Here is a 23,591-nt window from a genome sequence, read left to right on the forward strand (position 1 = left end):
CTGGACTTCCAGACTTCTCTGGCTCCGACCCACATCCACAGCAAAGCTGAGACTCGTGGCAGACACGAGAGACGTGGAACCGGATACCCTGGGCATCTGCACTGAAGCTCACCCCTCCACACTCCACGAGTGCTGTGTGGGGCCTGCTCTTGCATTTCAGCTCGACGCATCTTCCCAGTTGCTAGCCCATTGGCTAGTGAGCCTCCTGAAGACATTCCTTTGAAACCAAACTGCTTTCTTAGTTGCTACAGGCTTGCTCCAGCTTTCCTGCAAAGGAGAAGCTCCTCAGACCTTGCTGGTCTGTACCGAAGCCCATCTTCACTTCCTGCGTGGATTGCATTTGCCAAGGCTTGTTGGGTTTAGTCTGGATACCGACACCGCAGTCAACTAGATCCTTTGTGGGACAGCTCGAATCCAGCTCCTGGTTGTCATCAACGCCTCCTGGTCCTCATGGCTGCAGAGACAAGCTTCACCTCTTCACCTGAGATCATGCCAACAAGGTTAAAAAAAAAAATCTACAGATATTTCTCCAGATGTCCTGCTGATGGAGAAACCTTCGTAGAACTGAAGGAAGTGGCACTGCTGAATTCTGAGCTGAGTGTTTTACCGTACCGCCCAGTTAAGAACTTGAAACCATTTGCACCAGTATAAAATCGGGTTCTCCACGAGACCCCGCTCCCCGGAGGGTCCTGGGTGCAAGCATAGTGGCTCTAGAACCTTACATCCGCCATGTCCTTGTAGCATCCTTTGACTCCCAGACCCTTCCGGTAAACTGGAAAAAAGCCATTGTGTTACCTATTAGGAAAAAACCTAATGTAAGCCATGATGTCCTGGAGAACCTACGACCCATTTCTCTGCTACCCTATACTGCGAAAATTGCAGAGAAAATTGCAAATGTGCAATTGATGGCATTTGCGGAGAAGACTAATCTCCTGCACTATTCCAATCGGGGTTCCGAAGGGGTTTCTCTACTGAGACGGCCTTATTACGAGCCACCGAAACTCTACGTCAAGGGGCTGACGCAGGCCTAACCATGGCACTGGTCATGCTAGACCTTAGTGCAGCGTTCGACACTGTAGCACATATCACCTTGCTACACTGTCTGAACAGAGGAGGTGTGACTGATAGAGCACTCGGTTGGCTAAAATCGTTTCTGACGGGCAGAAGCTTTCAGGTCCAGCGGGGCTCGTTTCAGTCTGAGGAGATGGTATTGGAACAGGGGGTGCCACAGGGCTCAGCTCTGAGTCCTACTCTTTTTAATCTATATATGGCCCCCCTGGCTGAGGTAGTCCAATCGTTCGGCGTAGAGATTGTTTCCTACGCCGACGATACGCAGCTCCTACTCACCCTCACCCAAACACCTGCAGCTGGAGCCAATAACTTCCGAGCCTGCATGCAAGCATTGGCTACTTGGATGGATAATCACTGTCTAAAACTGAACGGCTCCAAGACAGAAGTCTTGGTGGTTGGTGGTGATCAACGGCTCTGGACATGTGACTGGTGGCCAAGCTGTCTAGGCTCTATGCCTACACCCTGTCCTCAGCGGCGGCTGGTCCATGGGGGCGTTTGGGCGCCGCCCCCCCCCTGTTTTCCCGCCGTGCGTGAAGGCAAACAAAGGTAGTTATTACCAATGATAATAACTACCATTTGTTTCTGCCTTGCCTTCTCGCACGGCGAGAAAAGTTCCTGTGTGGGCGGTGTTACTCGAGGACAGGGGGGAGCGGCTTGCCCACTGTTGGTAATACTGTCTGTTTGGGCAGCCTGAGAGGCTACCCAAACATACAGTATTTACACAGTAGGCAAGCTGCTCCCCCCTGCCCTCGCGTAACCCCTCCCACTCTCCCTGCTCTCTGTATGCTGCAGCATACAGAGAGAAATGACGTAGTTAGGGCAGCCGGCCGAACCTATCACAGCGCTGTGCTGTGGTGGAGGGGAGGGGAGGGAGGCTGCCTGCAGCCTTTCTGCTGCGTCATGAAAATTTCAAACAGGACGGCGCCGCGGGAGTCAGGACTTGAAGGCGGGAAGCGGATCCTAAGGTAAGTTAACTGTTTCAGCCTGGTTGATTTATAAATTATATGTACAAGAGAATTTGTAAAGTGTTTTGTGCACGATTGAATTATAGATTTTTTTCGTTAATTAGAGAGGGCGTTATTAAAGGTGTGTTTCCGTTTTACCGTCCCTACGGGCAGACCACTATCACGATGCAGGCGGTGTGACAAAGTCATGATTTTGTATGTGATGTGTTGTTTGTAGATTGTACAGAACAACTGTGTCCTGGAGTGTGCAAATAAAAAGAAGGAACAATCCTGCGTTTTGTGTGACATTGTCTTTACTTCTTACCGGTGATGGAGGTGTGGGGCTCGAGATGTACAAGAAGTGCCTATAATGTTTAAACTGTATAACTTGGAAATTTCAGTTACAATTAATTTAACAGAGGGGGGGGTTCTGATTACTTATTTACCTGCCGAACCCCCGTGAACAAGCATGGCCTGAAATGTCCCTTTTAATACCCCGGTTTGTATTTTCGGCTTGATAGCAGCACAAAGGACCCTATGAAATGCAAGCTGCAGAGACCACATTCCATGTCCGCTGGAGCACCCACGGCTGCGCCAGGGTTGATTGTATACTGATTGCTCTATTTGTGCCACTCGTGTTTCCTTGGGGGCACCAAAACACACAGGTGGTGTTGAGGGAACACTAACAGGGATCGTGCATGGACCTAGGTGACAGTTACAATTCATTCGTACTCAAACTAATGATATCGGAAGAATGAGTTTGTCCTTCATGGATTCGAACAGGTTACCAGCTAATTACACTCACATTTTAGCAGCGAATATTTAACTTACTGAGCTACTATGCCTGCATAGATGGTTTAAATTAATTTGTAATACGGTTGTTGTGGGTTTCCTATAGTGCTACTTGACTCATGCATGCAGCTTAAATAACAGAAAACAGTGTTATGTCAGCTTTAACTCACAACAAATAAGATGCTTTTGTTTAGCTAGTTTTCTGAATGACATTGAACAGCTTTTGTATGCTTAAATAAATGAATATATGTTTGTCAAAGGACGACACCGATTTAGAATAAGGATCGTTGTTCTCTTAAGCAGTGCATCTCCCAGATACATCACTGCCATTGTACTTACTATTACAAGTGTTTGGACTGAAGCTCCTCAGTTTAGAAAACTATGCTTATCCTATCTACGTGAGGCTGTGAATAGTTGCTGAATTCTTGTCATAGCCGCTCCATAGTATTGCATAGAACTGTGGCCTAAAAAGAATTTGCAATGTGTCAATTATCTGCCTGGCTGAGAATAGACCCATATACTGAAGCAGTCCAGAAGAAAGAAAAGCATTTATGTAGCAAAGCTTAATGCAGAATTCAATAAACTATTACCAGATTATCTGGAGGATTTATTTTAATGAATATGAAGGTTACGTCTTCAATATGTTCTTTATAAATTATATTAACCCCCCCCCCCAATTATTTTACGCCCTACCACTTTCAAATGTCACCAGCCGCCACTGCCTGTCCTGAAGCTAAGAACTTAGGGATATGGGTGGATCCCACACTCTCTTACGAGACACACATTAGTTGATTAGTGGGCAAGTGCTTTGGAGTCCTAAAGACTCTCAATAAAACCCTGGACCTCCTCCCCTTGGAGGCTCGGCGCACTATGACCCAGGCACTGATTACGTCACGCCTCGACTATGGGAATGTCCTCTTCTTGGGAACTTCTAGTAAAAGTATAGGACGACTCCAGATACTGCAAAACGCTGCAGCTCGCCTAGTACTTAGACTCCCAAGAAGAGCCAATTCCAGAGCCGCCCTGGAGACCCTCCACTGGCTCCCAGTGAAAAAAAGAATAATGTACAAAGCCCTCCTAATATGTCATCGGATCCTTTGGCATAAAGCTCCCGGCTATCTGGCGGGTCTGGTTACCTGGTATGAGCCACGCAGACCGCTTAGGTCGGGCGGAATGGGCACGCTTGTGACCCTCCGCTATAGGAGAGTAAAAATGGGAGGTCGGTCCTTTAGAGTGGCGGCGGCGATAGGCTGGAATAAACTTCCCACCAGTCTCCGCCTGGAGCCATCTGAAACCAAATTCCGCCGTCAACTGAAAACACACCTGTTCTCCTTGTAAGTCTACATTAGTGTTTTTGGCCATGCACTGACCTCTCCTCTGGCGAGCTCCTTCTCTCTTTAGCGCGGGGACACGCCAGGATGGCGTAACCATAGCGCTTTATAAATGTCTTTATTATTTATTATTATTATCGCGACATCTCCTGGTTCCTTCCTGTTACCTACCTGGTCACTGGCTAGTGACCCAGACTCTGTCCTCTCTGCTTTCAGGTTCTTCACATCTCCGATCCACCCTTGGATCCACCAACACTATTCCTCTGGTCGCCTGCAGCACTTCTTTGCTGATCTCCACTGAAAGCATCGACGAAACCCGACACCAAAAGGCACCTAGGCACCCCGCTTCCCTGGGTAAGGTAACATGAGTACTCCGGTGCTCCCGTAGGTCTTGACTCTCGAAGTGTCCTAGTCTAAAGGGGTTTTGTCATAGTCCATCCAGAAGTGCCCTTAAACAGTAACTTTGTAACCTTTACGTTCTCCATTATAAGTCAATGGTAACTCGCGACTGTGTTTAGACACTGCACGCGTCTCCCGTGGGCCTCCTACTTCCTTACCTTTGGTTGTTTAGTGTAGCCCCAGCAATTCCCTAGGCCCTAGGCCTACTCACTGTTTCTGTTGTGGTTCTTATACCACTTGCTTAGTATATGGTTTGTGAGGCCCCTAGGGCATAACTGTATTTGTGCAACTTATCGTATGCTAATTGATTAACTTGTGATGTACTTGTACCTCTGACCTCATAAAGAGTGCAGAGGGGTTGTGTTAGAAATAAATACATATATATTTGATGTATACCTTGTGTGGTGTCCTTTCATTTGGTATTCAAGGGATTATAATTGGTAAAACAGCTTGCTTCACATGCTCTCTGAAGTCTTAGCCTATGACTGCTGGTCCATGCTACCACTAGGATAGCTTGTCTATAAGGTTGACTTTATAACCACCATCAATAAGGGTCGTTTAGACTGGTGCAAGGTCCCCACTAGAATAGTGGACATCATATGCCAGGCTAACTTCTCACATGGAGTATCTGAACTCTTCTTGACACCATAGCACCGCCGGGAGGTGGGTCATTAAAGTTAGTCCACCCACCCACCCTACATGTTCTATGAGTCTGGGTATGAGTCTAAGAACAGTTACAGCTTTGCCAATTTGGGACAGGTTGCAGGGCATACCAGGTAGAGGGGTGGTGAGTTACATAGGGGCAGATCCACCCTTAGGGGGGAGGGAACATAGGTGATGGATGGCTGTGCGGGGGATGCAGCGAGCAACGGGGGAAAGTCAGGGGAGGATGTTTGCAGGGGCAAATGAAGGAGAGAGTGGATAGATGGAACGAGGCCAAAGGGGGCGGATGTTTGAGAATGGGGAAGGGAGAATGAAATGGTATGGTCATGCCAAGAGTTACAGTTTGGATTTAGTAATGTTTAATAAACGTTTTAAGAAGTTTGCAACCTTGTCCTAATTAAATGGCCTTTTACGCTTCAAATAACAGCGTGGAGTGTGGTTAAGGGGGGGAAGCAAAGCTTCACGCAGAGACAGGACGATACTTCCTCAGCTTCCAAGTGCGCTGGGAAGTATTAGGGTATTGAACCAGCTCACATGAGCCTAACAAGAATGGCTGGAGGCGACACAAGCAACTTTATTAGCACAAATAAGAGTACAGGCGAATAAAGCAGTTCATGTATCCTGCAGATCCATTTAATAAAACAATCTAAAGACATTGAGCAGTTTCCCACCAACACACACTAAAGGTACATCAGTCTTTTCCCACGTGAAGTTCTGTATTTCTAAAGAACAGGGTGTCCAGGAACCAACCGTGAAAGTAAATACCTTAAAGCTTAAAGATGGATTCATATGGAGTTTACCTACGTCACAGCTCAGCAGAGTGATACACAGGAAATAGTCTCATTATAAGAGGGAAACAGGTACCACTGCTGCTGCCAGCAAGGATGATACGGGTTTAAAAAAAATAGCAACTTAATCATAAGTTCACAAACATCACCTTGTTGATTTTTTGGAGACGTTACAAATTTGCGCCCATTTGACAATGATCAGCCAGAAAGCGGATTTTCACAAATCTTGTAAATAAAGCATATTTTCTCATCAAAGTGAAAACAAAAGATTGTTAGTGTTACAATGTGGCTGGCTCTTTCCTGTGAAAAGATCTTATCCTACTTATAAGAGTTACTAAAATCTCGAACATTAATGGTCTGTAAACAGTGTAAATTAGCCAACCTCACCATATATTAAACTAACCCTGAAGAGAAGAACTGTTTGAAACATTTGAATACAGACACCATGTTCTTTACTTTTTAAAAACACTTTGTTCTCAAACCTATTTACAATCCCAGGAACAACCACATGCATAAACATTCATTTCCATAACGTTAAAGCATAGTATTTCATTTGGAAATTGGTCTGAATTATTTAAAGCTTGTTAAACACCAGAGCAGACGGGGCCTTGAGCAGCCAGCCCTCTAGGGACGGAAAACACTGAGATCCCTTGGAGGTGACGGTGAGTGACCATGGGAGCCACTACTGGGATGAGAAATGCAGGCCAAAAGGGAGCACAGAGACCTGCAGATACCTCTGGAACCTCAACACCATAGGAGCATGGGGATATGCATCCTGAAGATCCAACTTAGTCATCACACAGCCTGCTTGAATCAATGGGATCATTTGTTCGAGGGCCTCCAACTTGAAAGGGATCCTCCGCACTTACTGGTTTAGAGGCTTGAGGTTGATCTCTATATGGAACCCCCCCGTAACCTTCAGGACCAGAATGATGACTGAATAAGTGCCTTGACCTCTCTCCGACTTCATAACCGGGACGATTGCTTTCCCCTGAAGCAGCAACTGAACACCATCCAACAGCGCCGTCTTCCTGAGAGCATCCTTTGTAATTGTCGTCTAACTATTACAGACGAAGGAGGGAGAGACACTAAGTCTATCTATGACCCCTCTCCAGAACACTCAGAACTCATTTGTGGTAGGTTGTGTGTCGCCAACTTGCTAGAAAATGATGCCGTTTTCCATCAACCTCTGGTATCACGCCAGTTGGTACCTGGGTGGTGGCATAGTCAGGAAGGCTGATTACCAGTCCCTGGATCCCGATGAGGTTTCCTTTGACATTTGTCTTGGAAATCCTTCCTCTTGGCCTTCTGACCGCTGGAGGTATTCCTCTGTCTCCAAGTTGGTTGACAAAAGGATTTCGCTGAAGAAAAAAAGGATTGTTAATGCTGCTTTCGGTTTCTAAAGGAAAAGGAATGCTTCCCCTCCTTGTAAATGTAAAAATGATACTTGTATAGCGCACTACTCACCCGCAAGGGTCTCAAGGCGTTTGTACGAATACCGCTGTGGAACCCATCCTGGCTTTCCCTGTGAGGCGTCCACTCCTGGGCACCCCCAAGGTGGAGGCCAGGCATCCTCAGCGTTGTGGGGGCCGTTGTGGAGATTAAGCAAGGTATTGCCCAGAGTTGCAGAGTGGGACTCCATGATTGGAATAGGCACCGAGGCGAGAATGATCAGGTCTGTGGAATTTTTGAGCCCAAGACCCGCCGAGGCGGGGAATTGAACCCTGGTCCCGGGCTAGACCTCTGCATCAGGGTCTGCCGCTCTAACCATTGAGCCACACTTCACCACTTGAAAACGTTATGCAACTTTTCCTCAAGGTTTTTCCCAAAAAGTCTTAAAGTCTTGCACCCGTAAAAAGGCAACCTCAAAGCGATCGAGCTTTGTGCAGTATCAGTGTGCCACCCCTTCAGCAACATGCTGCGCCTGGCCACAATTGAAGCACCACAGGACAAGGCTGAAGATCTGACCAAATCAAAAGCAATGTCTGAAAGAAACTAAGTCTGGTGTTCCATGGACTCCAACAACTCTGGAATATGCCCCCTCCTGCATAGTAGTGAACAAAGTCTTGATGTCAGACAACAAAAGACTGTGCAACACATGCTCCATATACCCAAGAACGAATGGCAAGATGAGACCCGCATAAGCCTTCCTCAAAGAGGAGTCAATTTTCTTATCCGCTCCCTCTTTAAGGACATTATCCTCAGCCATGGAGTGGTGCTCCACCGGACTAGCCACAATAGAGTCCACAAGGACCGTTTCTGGGATCTTATCCTCCATATCCCTCAAAGGATACAGCTTGGACATGAAGCGAGGCTTCAGGATATGCCTAGGGTCCTTCCATTCATTTAAAAGGACGTCCATCGCAAACGGATGAAAGGGCAGTGCTTTAGTAGATTGCTTCCTAAATTGAGGCAACACTCTGTCTATAGATGTGCTGGCAACTTCCTCATCAGGGAATCACAAGTTGTCACTATCATGCGTCAGGATGTCTGGAAACATATCTTTAGATATATATTTCCCTTTATGTTCCATTGAGCTCAAAGAGAACTCATCAGATGAATTGGAACTGGAAATGTCTTAATAGTTCCTACCTACCTCCCGACTAAACACCAGCCTTTCTCAAGGCAGGCAAACTCTACAAAATTATCTTTTTCAGCTGCTCTTCCTCACACACACTTTCTTCTGTTTAGAGGGAGGGACTGAATCAGGACTCCCCATGGAGGATGGAGATGATGAGGTTGGGGAAAAATACCTCCATTAACCAGCATGTTTCCTAAATACTGAAACCACAGAGCTCTATCACAGCAAACCCAACAGAAATGAGAGCCACCAAAACAGGCTACCGATATACATCCACTTCAATAATGCTGTAATAATCCAGCACCCAAGATGCTACCAGGTGGTTGACTTCACACACCAGGGTCAGCAAGGAGCCACCAAAGCTAAAGCCAGAGTGAGTGAGAAGAATCTGGGCCCCAGACATTGACTTGTTGATAGGCTGGACAGTTAGGGAATGCCACTGGTGCTAGGCCACTGGAGGGGCAAACTCGCTCTAGTGATTACAGAAGAAAGGTGCTTGCAGCCATGGGCTAAAGTTAAAGCAGATGTTGAACTCCTACTTAATCGGAGACACATGTAGGTCCTGATCCTCTCAGAATCCCTTCATTGAAATAGTCCACTCAGTGGCTTACCACCAGGTACTTCCCAAGTTACGTAAGACCTTCAGTATTTTCAGCATACCAGTGGTGCCCTAGAGGGACAGTTTTCCGCCCTTTCATAGATCAAAATTCCAGATCTATCTCAGGACACCAGGCATCCGACACTGGAAGATCACTCCTTAGCTGCCTCAAGCCAAAGGGAACGGTGAGAGACAGATGGGGGCTGTTGGACCTCACCCTTTTTGCAGGGTTATCCCCATACTTTTAACCTTCTGCCTCCTATTGTTTCTGACCTGTTTTTGTTGGCTTTAGGACTGTCAATCAGGATATAAGTGGAACTAAATAACAGCGTAGAATGGACAGTCCTCTGTTTTCTGAGAATGTACCTCAACTTGGTTTGCCACCTTTGCCAGCGAAAAATACCAGACATTTCTTCACCTATTAGGAGCCCACAAAGGTATGACATGATACTTAAATAGAACTTTAGATAACATTGTCTGGATTCAATGCTTAACAGCGTTCCTGTCTTTGTTTACTTTATTGATCAGTAAATGATCATTACTGCAGCTCTAGAATACATTCTAAAGTACGTTCTTCTTTTGTTCACAGTTTAAATTATTTACTGATAAGGGGAAATACCATGGCTTAAGAAATGTCACTGCACTCTTGCCCCCAGTCAGTCAGCCCCCAGACTGCCAGACTGGGCTGGAAGACAGACAGCAATGCAGAGGTGATGCAAAGACCATCAAATGTTCTGTTCCCTAGTATCATTGCAAGATCATGGCCAGCCTGTCCAAAACACCACCAGCTCCACCTCACAGAGAGTCTGAGGCAGAAAATGCTACAATCGACGACCATTTCCCAAACCACTGCGAAGGCCATGGGACTCTAGCTGGTGGCCCTGTAATGGTTGGAGACATCCCAGATGAAGACCAGTCAAGACATTTGAGACAATGTTGATCTACGCTGGGGAAGGATGTCATAAGCCACTCAGGGGCATATGTATGAACAAGTCCTTTTGCGATTCCTAAATAGCGATTTTTAGCGAATTGCTATTAAGGAATCGCAAAATGCTATGTATATAGGAATCGCATTAATAATTGTGATTCCATAATATTCCTTAATTGAGAATCGCAAATCTCGATTCACAATTAAGGAATACCTTCCCATTTATTCCTATGGGCTAGGAGGCCCATAGGAACGAATGGGAAGACATTCTCAATTTGCTATTTGCAATTAGAAAATCGCAAATGGAGAATGCAATTTCAAGGGTGCCAGGGTGTCAAAAGGACACCCTGTTGCGCCCCTGAAATATGTATGTGTACACATGAGGCGCACATACATGCCCTAAGGGCATGTATGTGCGCCACTTGGCACTTTGAAAAGTGCATTTTTCAAAGAAATCGCAAATTACCACCAACTTGAAGTTGGTGGTAATTTGTGATTTCTTAAGGCCAAATTGCACTTTTTCTGTGCTTCACACATTACATTTAAGGAATCGCGATTTGCGACTCCTTAAATGCAATCACGAAATAGAGAATCGCTGATTTTGTGATTCTCTAATTTGCGATGACCTTTTGGGATTCTACATCCCAAAAGGCCTTTTCCCGTTTGTGTACGGTAAAAGGGCTTGATACATATGCCCCTGAGTCCTCACAGGATTTGTTAGCGTGCACCATGAAACCCTGAAGCTGAGAACAGCTCCCAGGTATACAGGCTGTCGAGAATTCATGCTCAGATGCCGTACTCAATACGAATGTTGTCTGATATCGCTTCTTGCGGTGTCGCTACTGCCTGCATCACCAGCACTAAGGCCTGCCAGAACTGTGACACCCTTCACTGGGAGTAAGTGCCAGAGGAGACAACTGCAGTCTAATGAATACTGATTGTACTTTGCAGCTTATAATGCATGGTATGTTACTGCATATATTATGAAACCACAACAAAATATCTTAAGTCCAAAAACTCTATGGTGGGGTGTACGAATGATAATGGACAGAGATTATGGACCTCAAGATTCTGCTCATCAGCTTTTCAGAAACCCCATATGTGGGGATCAAGTATCAGCAGACTATGACTAACGCCTTGGACGAGCCTTTACCAGCCTTGAACCACAAATGGGCACCCTGCCATCTACTGAGATCAGAAATCTAACATGTTAAAATCCTACCAGTGACAACATCAGAAAACCAAAACCTCATTCACCACCACTACAAAACAACTTCATGTCTCAGAGAGAGCATGTTTGTATGAAATTGCTCAGCCATTTGCATACTGAGCAATGTGTCACCTAATTAAAACAATCAGAGATATGGCTTCTCAGGCAGTGATGGTGTGCTTAGTCATACTGTGCTTTGTTCCTTGCTTCAACTTTTAACTTTCAAACATTTCATGGAAGCAAGTTATGTCATTGGCGCATCCAACGTGGGCCCGAAGCAACAATCTTCCAACCGGTGCTTTGATATGTGTAGGTTGCGGATTCAGCGGGAGATGAATTTGTGAAGACCTCAGTTACAGTTTAAAATACCCAGTAATGTTTGTTGAGTGCACAGGCATACAGCTGTGACTCATGAACAAGCAGTGTCTATTGGACCTTCACATAATGTAATTATGGTTCCTGGCGTTGTGGATATGAGTTCACGCTCTCACGGTGGTCCCCTGGAAAGAGTGAGCACCGACTGGGCTTCTGAGCATTCCGCATGCACTAACAAGATGTAACCAATGAGGCAAAGGAAATAAACTACTATTAGATAAAGACAGGTGCCAGTTTCAGATAGTGATGCTGATTCAAGACCTGTTCCATCACAGTGGCCCCCTCTGCTTGTTGTCACTGGCACAGTTGAGTGGGTGAGGAGGGAGAGGTGCACATAGTAAGGAAGAGACCAGGCACTTACCCGGCCATGATGGCTCCAACATCAGAAATGAACCACTCCGGGGAGTTGAAGCCGAGGATCCCGACCCCGTGGTATCGCTCCAGGCCCAGCTGTAGAGGTGAACATAAGACACAAAGAACATGCTAAGGCCAGTCCTCCATACACACATTCCATACCTGTCTCTGACGTACACTCAGTAATCTGCGTCCTCTGCATGCTGCCAGTGCTGCACTTTACCCGCATCTTTCTAAACCCTCATTTAACGCCAACACATCCTGGGCCACCAACCTTACAAAAAAAAACAACCATCAACTCCCCATCCTGTAATACTCATCCCCGCTGCTGTTGTCTGGCACAAAGATGGAACAGAATAGATCATTGGTACAGCACTGTGATGAGTTCAGGGTCTGTGCTTGACTTTCAGACAGTGTGTGGTTTCCATGGAATACTGGATCTAAATAGGTTTGTGAAGAAGTTGTCTCAGAAGGATAAGGTTTGTGCCTTTGTAGAGCAAACAGCACCTTGCCCGAGACAGGTGGTCGTACATTAGTGTGGTGCTGGATGTGGTATCAGCGGTTTGTTTTCATTCATTCTGTTGTAGGTTAGGTGTGTGGTGCATGTCAGTGTGTAGTAATGTGTGGATGTTGGTGTGTGATGTGTCTGTTGTGTTGTGTGTTCCTTTAGTGTTCTTGTTACACAGTGTTGTGACATGTGACCCTAACCGGCATTTGGTTATGATTGTGTGCTCCAAGAAGCACCTTGAGAAGCACCTAGGTGGCATGTCTGGCAGTTCTATATTGTGTGTGCTTGCCCAGCCGGTGTTGGAGCACACTCCATGGGCAACGGCTGCAAATCACAAATGCATTGGTAATCTCGGTTTTGGTCCTCATCCAGCACAGGACACACGAGACAGACTCAAGGGGGGCATGGTCATTGCCTTACGGGCATACTTCAAACCCTTCAGCTGAAAAGTTGTGCTCAGGTTGGTGTGCCACAGAGTGGTATTTTGCGGCTTCTGTCATTGCATCTCTTTATCTACTACAAAAGTAACACTACACCTACAACAAGCAAATACTGTTGGCTTTGTCAATGCTTATTAGTTGAATAAGATAAATAAGTCACGATTATAGCTTTGTTGCACAGCATATTGAACATGCTTCCAATCTGAAATGGTGAGACTGTGACGCCTTTTTGTTTGTAGCATTGAATGAAAATGTCTCAATTAAATTGAAAAGGCAAGTTCTACAGCCAATGCAACATTTCCCACCAAGCAGCACCACAAAGCAACTGAAATCAATAGTACTGCACTGTAGAGCGGATAAATCTGTGTGAAACCCAGCTGTTACCAAACGAATGCAATAGAAGCGGTTCATAACTGGGAAACTGCAGTGGCCACCGTACTTCCGCAATAGCCAGGTATTTCACGTGAGCGCCGGCCATGCAACGTGCCCAAAAAACGAAAGCAACCGCCATTTTGAAACTGGAATGGTGATGTACGAAGATTGCGTTGAGGGGATAACAGACTGGTGTTGGCGTCCGCCTCACACGGAGCAAGGTTTTTTTGAACTATGGTGCCTTCAGAGAACTGCACTTCAAAAGTGACCTGGGAGGTCTTCAAGTAGCTGCATTTAAAATTGAGCAAAGTTGGAGTAATTGTATAGGGTGGGACATGATTGGCATTGTGTTCCATTGTTTGTGCTCCGCAGCTGCTGTGTATACCGGCTGGTTAAGTGGCCTCCTCGTACTAATCAGCTTATCCTTGTGAGGGTGGAGGGATGGAATCTGAGAGAGCATAATTTGAATGTAAAGTATATCGTAGCCATATTTAGACATATATGTTATAAACGTAGGAATGAAATGCATATCGTAATGTGAAGTTGATGACTATAGTATAAAGTCAATTAAAATGATATCATGGTATAGGAAATGTATAACTATATTCACTTTAGAATGTATTAGATTTAGAAGGCCGTATACGTAGTGGGCTAATGTAGAAATGCTTACGAATAGAAGAAAGTGCAAGGTGATGCGGGGAACGGGATTTTGATATCAATTTATGAGTATGATAAATTTAATAAAGAATCCCATTCGTCTGTTTTGGACCGCTTTATCTGTCATTGAGGAAAGGACCACCCCCGCATTGGTTAGACAAACCCCATTAACTGACGCCACTCTGAAGAACCACTTACAACTGATGAAGTTTTAAGAGTTTATATAAAGATTAATTTGAATGCGATACAATCCACTCAGGATAAAATCTCAAAGTATACAAAATACAAAATCAGTTACAATCTCAGTTGCTTTAAGCTTCGGTGTGAAGTGGTTTCTTCTGCGTCATCTGCAGTAAGACAAAAACAATCATCAAGTTAATCTGTCCCTACTCTATGCTATGTGACAACCCTACTTCGCAAGTTCTTCCCTAAAAAGGTGTCAGCAGTTTGTCTCCCTAAGAAGTCAAACTCTCTTTAGCCTCTAAAGGAAATCTTAAGTTTCAGAAGCAGTACCCTATCTGCCTACCCATCTGCTCTCTAAGGGTCCTCGGCCTACTGCTCCCTTGCGCTATGATGTCTCAGCGCATCTGCTCAAGGCATCTACCCTCGCCCTTGCTCTGAGCAATTCGCCCTTCTCTGATTGCCCTCTCCTGCTTGCCAATTGCTACCTCCTCCCCGGGGTGCTGTCCCTAAAATACACAATCACCGTGTGAGTGGAACGCCCCTTGACGCCCACCACGGACTTTCCCCGATGATGTCAACTTCCTGCTTCTTCCATTGGTCCACTCTTCACGTCGTCCGTTAAGTTGACCCTTCTCCTTTGGATGTCATCTTCATCATTTCATCATTGACATTTATTGATTCTTTCAGATCAGGTAACATAGAAACTTAAACAAGGCCTTAACTCCATATCTCTTAACTTGACCCTGCTAGGTCCTGTGAATGGTCTTGACAAAACATAGTCCACCTAAAAAGTGTCTCTCCTCACGTTCGAGCAATAAGCTCCGTCCGGCATTGTCACCTTAAATCTAACAAGTGCTAGACTTCTCGGCTCTCATGTCCACATCAAGCTATTTACGACCTTCACAAGACCACTAAATTACATTTCATGTGACTATGCTCCTTTGAACTCTTGGTCAGTCAGGTTAGAAACACAAATGACCTAAACTCTCCCAGTATTCCTACAAAACGCCCTTTACACAGCATAACCTTTGGCATACATTTCTATTCGTATTTTTAGCAAAGCCCTAGTTATACTTAAACATTCTACATCAAATATATGAAATATATTGAATACGACTACATAGAACATAACTTATGCATTTTCCTTGGTTACATCTTTATGTGAGTTCTCTTATACATTTATCCACGTTTACGTCTTTCCACATTATTTTCTCGCCGCTTCTCCCAATGTAAAGTTACACATTTAAAGTTACACACGTACACGAATTCTCCTGTGCACGCTCTACATTTCATAAGCATTTATACACATTTCTATACAATTGCCCTTCATGTATACGGGGTTTCTAAACTTAATGCATTTCATCATGCGAATACATTTACATTTCCTATAACATGTTATCACATTCATTGGCCCTTATGCTGCAGTTGCCAACTTTTCATTACGATATGCGTTTCATTCCTACATTTATAACATATAAGTCTAAATATGGCCACTATATATTTTTCGTTCAAATTGCGCTCTCTCAGTTCCCCCCTTTGATGACTTTTAGGAGTCATCACTAAAGGCAATTTGAATACATAGTTTATACTGAACTAGTTACATCAGTTCCTCTTTTTATCGATTCAAGTGTTCTCAAACTCTTATACTGTTGATCTTGTAAAACAGCTAGTCTCCTTTCTTGGTCTCTCATCGATCTTTGTAACTTGTTCGACCTATACCATTTATACAATTTTACTAATCCTAATAATATAATTATACAAATTACTACTATTAATACAGGCTTTAAAATGTACCAGACTATACTTTTGCCTATATTAGCAAACCAACTTCCAACCTTGCCTACTCCAGTTCCTACTTTTTCCCAAACATTTATTTTTGATAAATCTTCAATTTCTTGATGAATCTGTGTAATGTTCTGTATGACTTTCTCAAGTGGTTTTGAATTATCAGGAATATAAGTACAACATTCCTGAACTTTCAAAGCTTTACAAACTCCGCCTTCCTTTGCTAATATTACATCTAAAGCAAGTCTGTTTTGTAATACCATTGCTCTAATCGACTGCATCTCACCTTCTACTAACATTAAAGATCTTGTAGTGCTGGCAGACAATCTATCCACGACTGTCGCTAACCTTCTAATCTTAACATCGTTAAGAATCAAACCTAACAATGGAAACATCGCTCCAAATACATCTCCTACTACTTCTGCATCTCCTACTTCCCTTTTCGTTCTCCTCGAAGCCTTTCCTTCTATTATCGCCAAATCCTTTGCATGATATATTTTGGGGAAGACAATTGCCAAGTAACACGAACCATACCAATTATCTGGAAGTTTTACGTAGGCATTTCTCCCACATACAAAATATACATTCGGAATAGCTTGCATCCCTTTCATAAAATCCTTTGTGTAGTACTCTAACCTAAAAGAGTGCTCACAACTAACTTCACCTACAAATTCACTCTCATAATACGTTTTGCTTCGAGTTAAACATAACTTTCCTTTCTGCGTCCTATCCAATGCGATTGGACCATTACTACCTTTCTTTTTATGTGCCTTCTCTTCTTCCGTCCAGTCTATTTTCCATTGTCCTGACATTTTTAGAATCTTCTGCCGTCTGCATCGATCATCTACTTGTGCTATAAACCTTTTCTCTACTTCTGATACTTTGCAAGTCAGATTATTTCTACGTGCATATGATGTATCTAGCGTATCCCAAGGAAGAAAGAATTTAGCTAGTCTATCCTCCTTTTTGTAATAGTCCCACTTATTCATTTGCTTATAATTCGGAACTTCAGGCAGTACCGAATCATAATTTGAAAAGTAGTACTCAAATCCTTCTCTACCATAAAATATACTAAGCAGTAAACTACATGTGATCCCATAAGTCAATGGGAGATGGTGATACCTAATGCCTTCGTCTACAGAAGCCGGCAATTGCATACAAACGTAGCAATCTTTGGCCTCCATGGCATCGATATATTCATACAATAACTTTGCATATGCATTTGACCTAAAGTTTCCCTGCGACTCATCTATGTGTAATCTACGAGCTTCATCTGCAAGTAACGCTTTTTCACGTGTAACAGTGCTCTCCTCCTCCTTTCCCACAAGAGTGGGTTTCAAAGTCGTTACAATTTTTACATTCGCTATTCTTTTATCGTTTTCATGGCCTGTCATGTATGATATCGTTACTACTATGATTATGAGAAATATCACTATTGCTATAAGTGTACCTACTATACATCTAGCTTTTCTGTTTAGGTTGCCGTTCTCCATGTTATCAAAACAGCGTCCCTCGTTCTCCAGCGAAAGTTCTCTTTCCAGTCTTTGGTTACTTGTTTGCGTTCACAGTCTTTAAAGTGCTTGTTATCAACAGGTATCTTTTGCACCACAATGTCTTTTCTCTTCTTAGCAGCAGACAACCCTAGCCCTTCTCCTTCCTCTAAATGTAATCCCTAATTTTATTCTTCTTTCCACTCGGCGCTAGGTTATCTTCTTCTTTATAGCTTATATACAAAAAGTCTTTTATGCATCAACAATTATTGTCGGACCTGCAGCTTTCACAACAATAATTAACAGTTCAAAACGAATAACTTTTTCTTCTGCTTCCGTCATTTGCTGACCAACTGTTGGAAATTGTAGTCTTTTTAACACCAAATCTTGGATTTTACTCAAACGTGGGGGTCGGGGAAGTGTGAAAGTCAGTAACCCCTCAGTCTCAAGCCCAGGCGCCAACATCCATATCTCCACTGTCACGACTGGATCGAGAGTGGTTACCTTCACACTCTTCACTCTCCCAGATTTCTGTCCCCAATACATCTGCTAGATAAGTCCACTCTGGGGTGGCGTACCTTCTGCAGGGCACACGTACCCTTCTTGATCTTCGTGGACTCTCAGTTCCTGAGTCTGTCGTTTCTTCCTCCTGATCCGACTCTTCAGCGATCGGGACAAGAGTTCTTTCTTGCTTTCCTTCTGAATTTGGCCTTTTTCTTCTTTCCGGCCAAACGGCTTTGTCGTTTCCCGTCTTTCTGCTCCTTGTTCCAGGACCCGTCTCTTGGTCACTCTCAGTTTGTTCAGTTTCCGATTCAGTCTCCCAGTTACTGTCTTCTCCTGAGACGGCTTCGGTCTCGCTAGTGTCCTGACCTTCGTCGTCCTGTTCCAACACAGTTTCAGCTTCTTCGATCACCTCCACAGCTTGGCTTTCCCCCTCTATGGCTTCTCCGCTTCCCGCCGGATTCTCATCCGAGAGAGGAGCTGTGTCTTCTGGAGGTGTTTGCACTCTTCGGGTGTGTGAAGCATGTATCCAGTTTGGCAGCCCTCCACACTTCACTGCAGTATTCGTTACAAGTATGACTTGAAACGGTCCTCGCCAACGCACGTCTAAGCAGTTCTTCCTGACGTGTTTCTTCACCAGGACCCAGTCTCCTGGACTCAGGTCATGGCACAAATCTTGTATTGACGGAACCTCTGCAGCCTGGACCTGGAGGGACACAGAATTTACGGCATCAGATAGTCCCTTGCAGTAGTCCAAAATCAAATCGTCTGTGATGTTCACTAGCGCTGCAGTTGGAACCGATGGCAACCTCATAGCTCTCCCCATTAGCACTTCATGTGGAGAGAGGCCTGTTCTTCTATCAGGTGTGCTACGTATGCTCATGAGAACTACTGGAAGTGCGTCTGGCCAACTCAGGGATGTCGATGAACAAACTTTAGCCAGTCTGGACTTGATAGTGCTGTTAATTTGCTCTACGATCCCTGAAGCTTCTGGTCGATAGCTGCAGTGTAACTTCTGATCGATGTTTAAAGCTGAACACAGCATCTTCACCACTTCGCTATTGAAATGAGTTCCTCTGTCCGATTCCAAAGAGGATGGCACCCCAAACCTCGGTATCAACTCTCTAAGTAACAATTTTGCTACTGTAAGTGTATCGCACCTACGTGTAGGGTAAGCCTCAACCCATCTAGAAAATATGCAGACAATCACTAAAACGTATCTGAGTCTGTTGCATGGAGGCATTTCTATGAAGTCAATCTGCATCCTATTGAAAGGCCCCCCAGACCTTCCTATGTGACTCAAGGTAACTGGTGTTCTCTTACCCACATTTAGTTGCTGACAGATCGTACATCGCTGACACACTGCTTCTGCCGCTACTCTAAATTTAGGGTTAAACCACGTTTGCCTGAATACTCTCACCATAGCATCTCTTCCTATGTGAGCTGATCCATGCAATTTTCTTGCCATTGGACTAATGAGTTCATTTGGTAATACTGCCCTTCCGTCGGCAGACACCCAAAAATTCATTTCACTTTTCTCGCACCCAGCTGTTTCCCAGCCCTTTTTCTCCTCATCTGGTGCATTTTCCTGTACTGCTCTCAATTCGTCCCATGTATCTACGGTATCTAATAACATGGTCAATTCAGTCATTTCCTGGATTCCCCCCACTTTTGCATCAGTGTGAGAATATCCCTGCTCTGCGCAGTAACGCGCTACCTCATCAGCATATTTATTTCCTAATGATACAAAATCCGTATTCTTTGTATGAGCTACACATTTGACCACAGCTATGGCCATTGGTTTTTGCAAAGCCTCTAACAAAAGTTTCACGAATTCTCCATTCCTAATCGGAGAACCCGAGGAGGTCATGTAACCTCTTTGAGACCACAACTGCCCGTAATCATGAACTACGCCAAATCCATACTGACTATCGGTGTATATAGTGACTCGAAGTCTGTCGCCTGCTAGGCAAGCACGAGTCAAAGCCACAATTTCAGCTACCTGTGCGGAGTGTACTCCTTCCAGGCAAGCGGCTTCTATAACTCTGGTAATCGTGCATACTGCATAAGCTGCTCTCAGCTGACCGACATCGTTTCTTACGCATGAACCATCAACGAAGAATATTTCGTCTGGGTCTGTCAATGGCTCATCTACGATATCAGGTCTCGGTTTGGTACATAGTTCAGTCACATCGAGGCAGTCATGTTCTGTACAGTTTTCATCTTCCACTTCATTCGGAAGTGGCATCAAGGTTGCAGGATTCAAGACAGAGCATCTTTTTAGGGTCACATTCTCGGCAGCCAATATGACCTGCTCGTAGCGTGTGAGCCTGCTATTCGTCAGATGCTGAGTCTTCGTCCTTGTCATTAACAGTTCTACAGAATGTGGTACATACACTTCTAACGGATGACCCATGACTACGCTCTCAGATCGTTCAATGCTGACACCCGTTGCAGCTACGGATTTCAGACATCCGGGCAACGCTGCGGCTACTGGATCTAATGTAGCCGAAAAGTACGCCACTGGCCTGCGCGCATCTCCGTGGACCTGTGCTAATACCGCTAAAGCGCATCCCTCTCTCTCGCAGCAGTAAAGCAAAAAAGGTTTAGTGTAATCTGGCATCCCTAAAGCCGGGGCACGACATAAGTCCTCCCTCAGCTGCAAAAATGCCATCAAACAATCTTTGTCCCATGGTACCGGATCACTTACTCCTTTGTGCGTCAGTCGTAATAAAGGTTTGGCCTTCAGTGAAAAGTTTGCTATCCACTGTCGACAATAACCAACCATGCCTAAAAACATCCTGACTTCTCTTTGTGTCGTAGGCGCGTTCATTTTCATAATCGCCTCAATTCTGTCTGGAGACACCTTCCGCTTTCCCTTCTCAATCCTGTGGCCCAAGTATTGCACCTCAGTCTTACAATATTGCAACTTACTTGGAGACACCTTGTGTCCGTTCTCAGCCAAGTGATTTAACAAGGTGATGGTGTCTTCTCTGCAAGCTTCCTCAGTTTCTGACGCAACTAGGAGGTCGTCTATGTACTGGACCAGAACTGAATTCTTGGGCAGTACTAGACTCTCAAGATTTCGTTTCAATAACTGGTTAAAGATCGACGGGCTTTCTGTATACCCCTGAGGGATACGACACCATGTTAAGACGCGATCTTCCAGCTTGAAAGCGAAAAGATATTGGCTCTCTTCATCCAACGGTATCGAAAAGAAAGCCTGACACAAATCTATCACGGTAAACCATTCAGCTTGGAACGGTATCTGAAACAATATCACTGATGGATTCGGTACCACTGGACAACACGAGACAACAATGTTATTAATCTTTCGAAGATCCTGTACTATTCTGTATTTTCCACTAGGTTTCTGCAAACCCATGATCGGGGAGTTACATGGACTTCCCACGATCTCCTTCAGTATTCCCTGCTTAATCATGGATTCGATCACGGGCTTTATTCCTGCGATCGTCTCCGGTGTCAACTTGTATTGTGGTGTTCTTGGATACTCAGCATTGAGTCTTACCAAGATTTTTACCGGTTCTACTCCTTTGATCAATCCTATTTCTTCTCCAGTAAAATCCCACACCTCGGCTGACACTTTCTCCCTCAAGTCCTGTGGGAGCTCCTCCACTGTTAAGGTAGGATAAAGTTCCACGCATTCCTGCGACTTCATGACTTTAAAATCGGCGTCCTCATCATTGGTCTGCACTTCTACTCCTTCTGGTGTGCAATGTATCGTGCAATTCAGTTTGCACAGCAGATCTCTCCCTAATAAGCACACGGGACTAGAATCGCAGATCACGAACTGATGTTCGTCACTGTAATTCCCTATCCTCACCGACACTGGTTCGGTCAAGGGATTTGTCATCCTTTTGTTCGCAACTCCTACCACCTGTACCGTTTCTCCTGACATTGGCAGACTCGGGACTACCGCAGATCTCAACGTAGATCGAGTGGCCCCTGTATCCACCAAAAAGGTTGTAGGACATCCCGCTATTTCAGCCTCTACGTATGGTCCTCTCTGATCTACTTCCAAGGCGGCTCCTAGAGTACAGTCTTCGTCCCTACTAGCCCGCTGCCCTGTAAGAGGATCAACGTAGTAACATTCCTCTCCCCCTACAAACAATGGCATCTGTCTGTAGGTTTTTCCTCCGTTCGTGATGCGAGGTGGTTGAGGAAACGGGGCTCGAGGAGTCTGAGTCCCCCCTTTGACAAACTTGCCCTTCGGGACTGTGGCTCCCTTAACCACGTTGTTCTGAACCTCTTCCTCCTCCTGCTCTAATTCCCCTGTCTCAACGTTGTAAGGACACTCGCGTCGCCAGTGTCCCACCTCGTTACACTGATGGCATCTTGTCTTCTTTTTCAGCGTCTCGATATCCATTCTCGGTCTCGGTCTTTCTTCCTCGTCTCTGCTCTGATTATTCTGTTTCTTTGCCTGCGTCCCTGTTCCCTGCTGTCGCTGTTTATCCTTTCCAGCAGCTTGCATTTGCACTAACATTAGCTTTTCTTTAAGCTTCTTCGCCTTCGAGTCTATCTCGTCACTACAATACCTTGCATACCTCAGAATCTCGTCTAAAGGTTTGTTCTGCCAACAGATCAGATGCTGTTGGATCATTAGGCATATTTCTGGTCTTAATCCTAAGACAAACTTTGAAACAAACTGTCCTATGTCCTTGGGATCCATCACATCTAACCCGCTGTATTGCTTGAATGCTTTCAGCAACCTCTCGTAAAACTCATGCACTGTCTCTTTCGGCTCTTGGGTAGTCCGATCTATCTTTACCCAGTCTATGTCTTGCACCGGCACTTTCTCTTTTAGCCACGTTATTACCCTCTCGTACTTTTCCATGACCCTATGAGATGGACCATTTGTCCTGGCTTCTCTCGTTGGCTCACAAGTGGGCCAATCAACACTAAGCTTGCACGCTGTCCATAAGTCTCCGGGTACTACGATGTCGAACAATGTGTTCAAATCGACCCACAGTACCTTTGAGATCTTCACGAATCTTTCTACCTGCTTATACCATTCGACAGAATTATCTCTAAGCTTTGGGAAGGAATTGGTGAATGCCGCCAAATCCCCCCTAGTCCAGGGCACATGGACGTAGCTTCCATTCGCGACCTCTCGCAAAGGGAAGGCTTCCATTCGCATCAAATCTGTGTCCTGGGAACCCTCAAGTACACTCCGTCTAACGGAGCCCTTTCTGGACCATCTTTCCTCCCATCTATCTAGATCTCTCCATATTCTGATACTTACGATCAATTCCCTTATGTGTACTTTCAGCGCGATCGTTCTGCGATCATCCAAATCCTGATCTGTGCAAGTTAGCCTGTGGTTACTCTGTAAAGCCTTAGTTCGTGACAGGTCTACCATGTACCTGTTTGCTAAATTAGATAAGTTCTCATGAACTGACCTCGCTCTTCGAGTAATATCTTTGGATAGAAACAGTATCTCAGCTGGTGTATATGAGTTTAATCTCTCTAGTTGCACTGTACCATCAATCAATTCATCCAGATCTGCCTTCAAACTCATCACATCAAGCCGTTTCGCTTTTATTTCAGCTTTCAGCATCTCAGTTCTATGTTCTTCTCTCATATCCCTCTCACCTCCACTA

General features: G+C 44.9%; 1 protein-coding gene across 1 annotated transcript in view; it reads right to left on the reverse strand.

Moving 5' to 3' along the window:
- Positions 1 to 23,591, reverse strand: part of LOC147725889 (long-chain-fatty-acid--CoA ligase ACSBG2-like) — a 380,881-nt gene that overhangs the window by 212,028 nt on the left and 145,262 nt on the right. Inside the window, exon 4 of the mRNA XM_086960034.1 lies at positions 12,042 to 12,130. Coding sequence (XP_086816160.1) covers positions 12,042 to 12,130 — 89 coding nt within the window. The remainder of the gene's footprint in view (positions 1 to 12,041; positions 12,131 to 23,591) is intronic.

The sequence above is a fragment of the Lissotriton vulgaris genome, chromosome 3_1 (genome assembly GCF_964263255.1).
Source record: "Lissotriton vulgaris chromosome 3_1, aLisVul1.2, whole genome shotgun sequence".
Lineage (NCBI taxonomy): Eukaryota > Metazoa > Chordata > Amphibia > Caudata > Salamandridae > Lissotriton > Lissotriton vulgaris.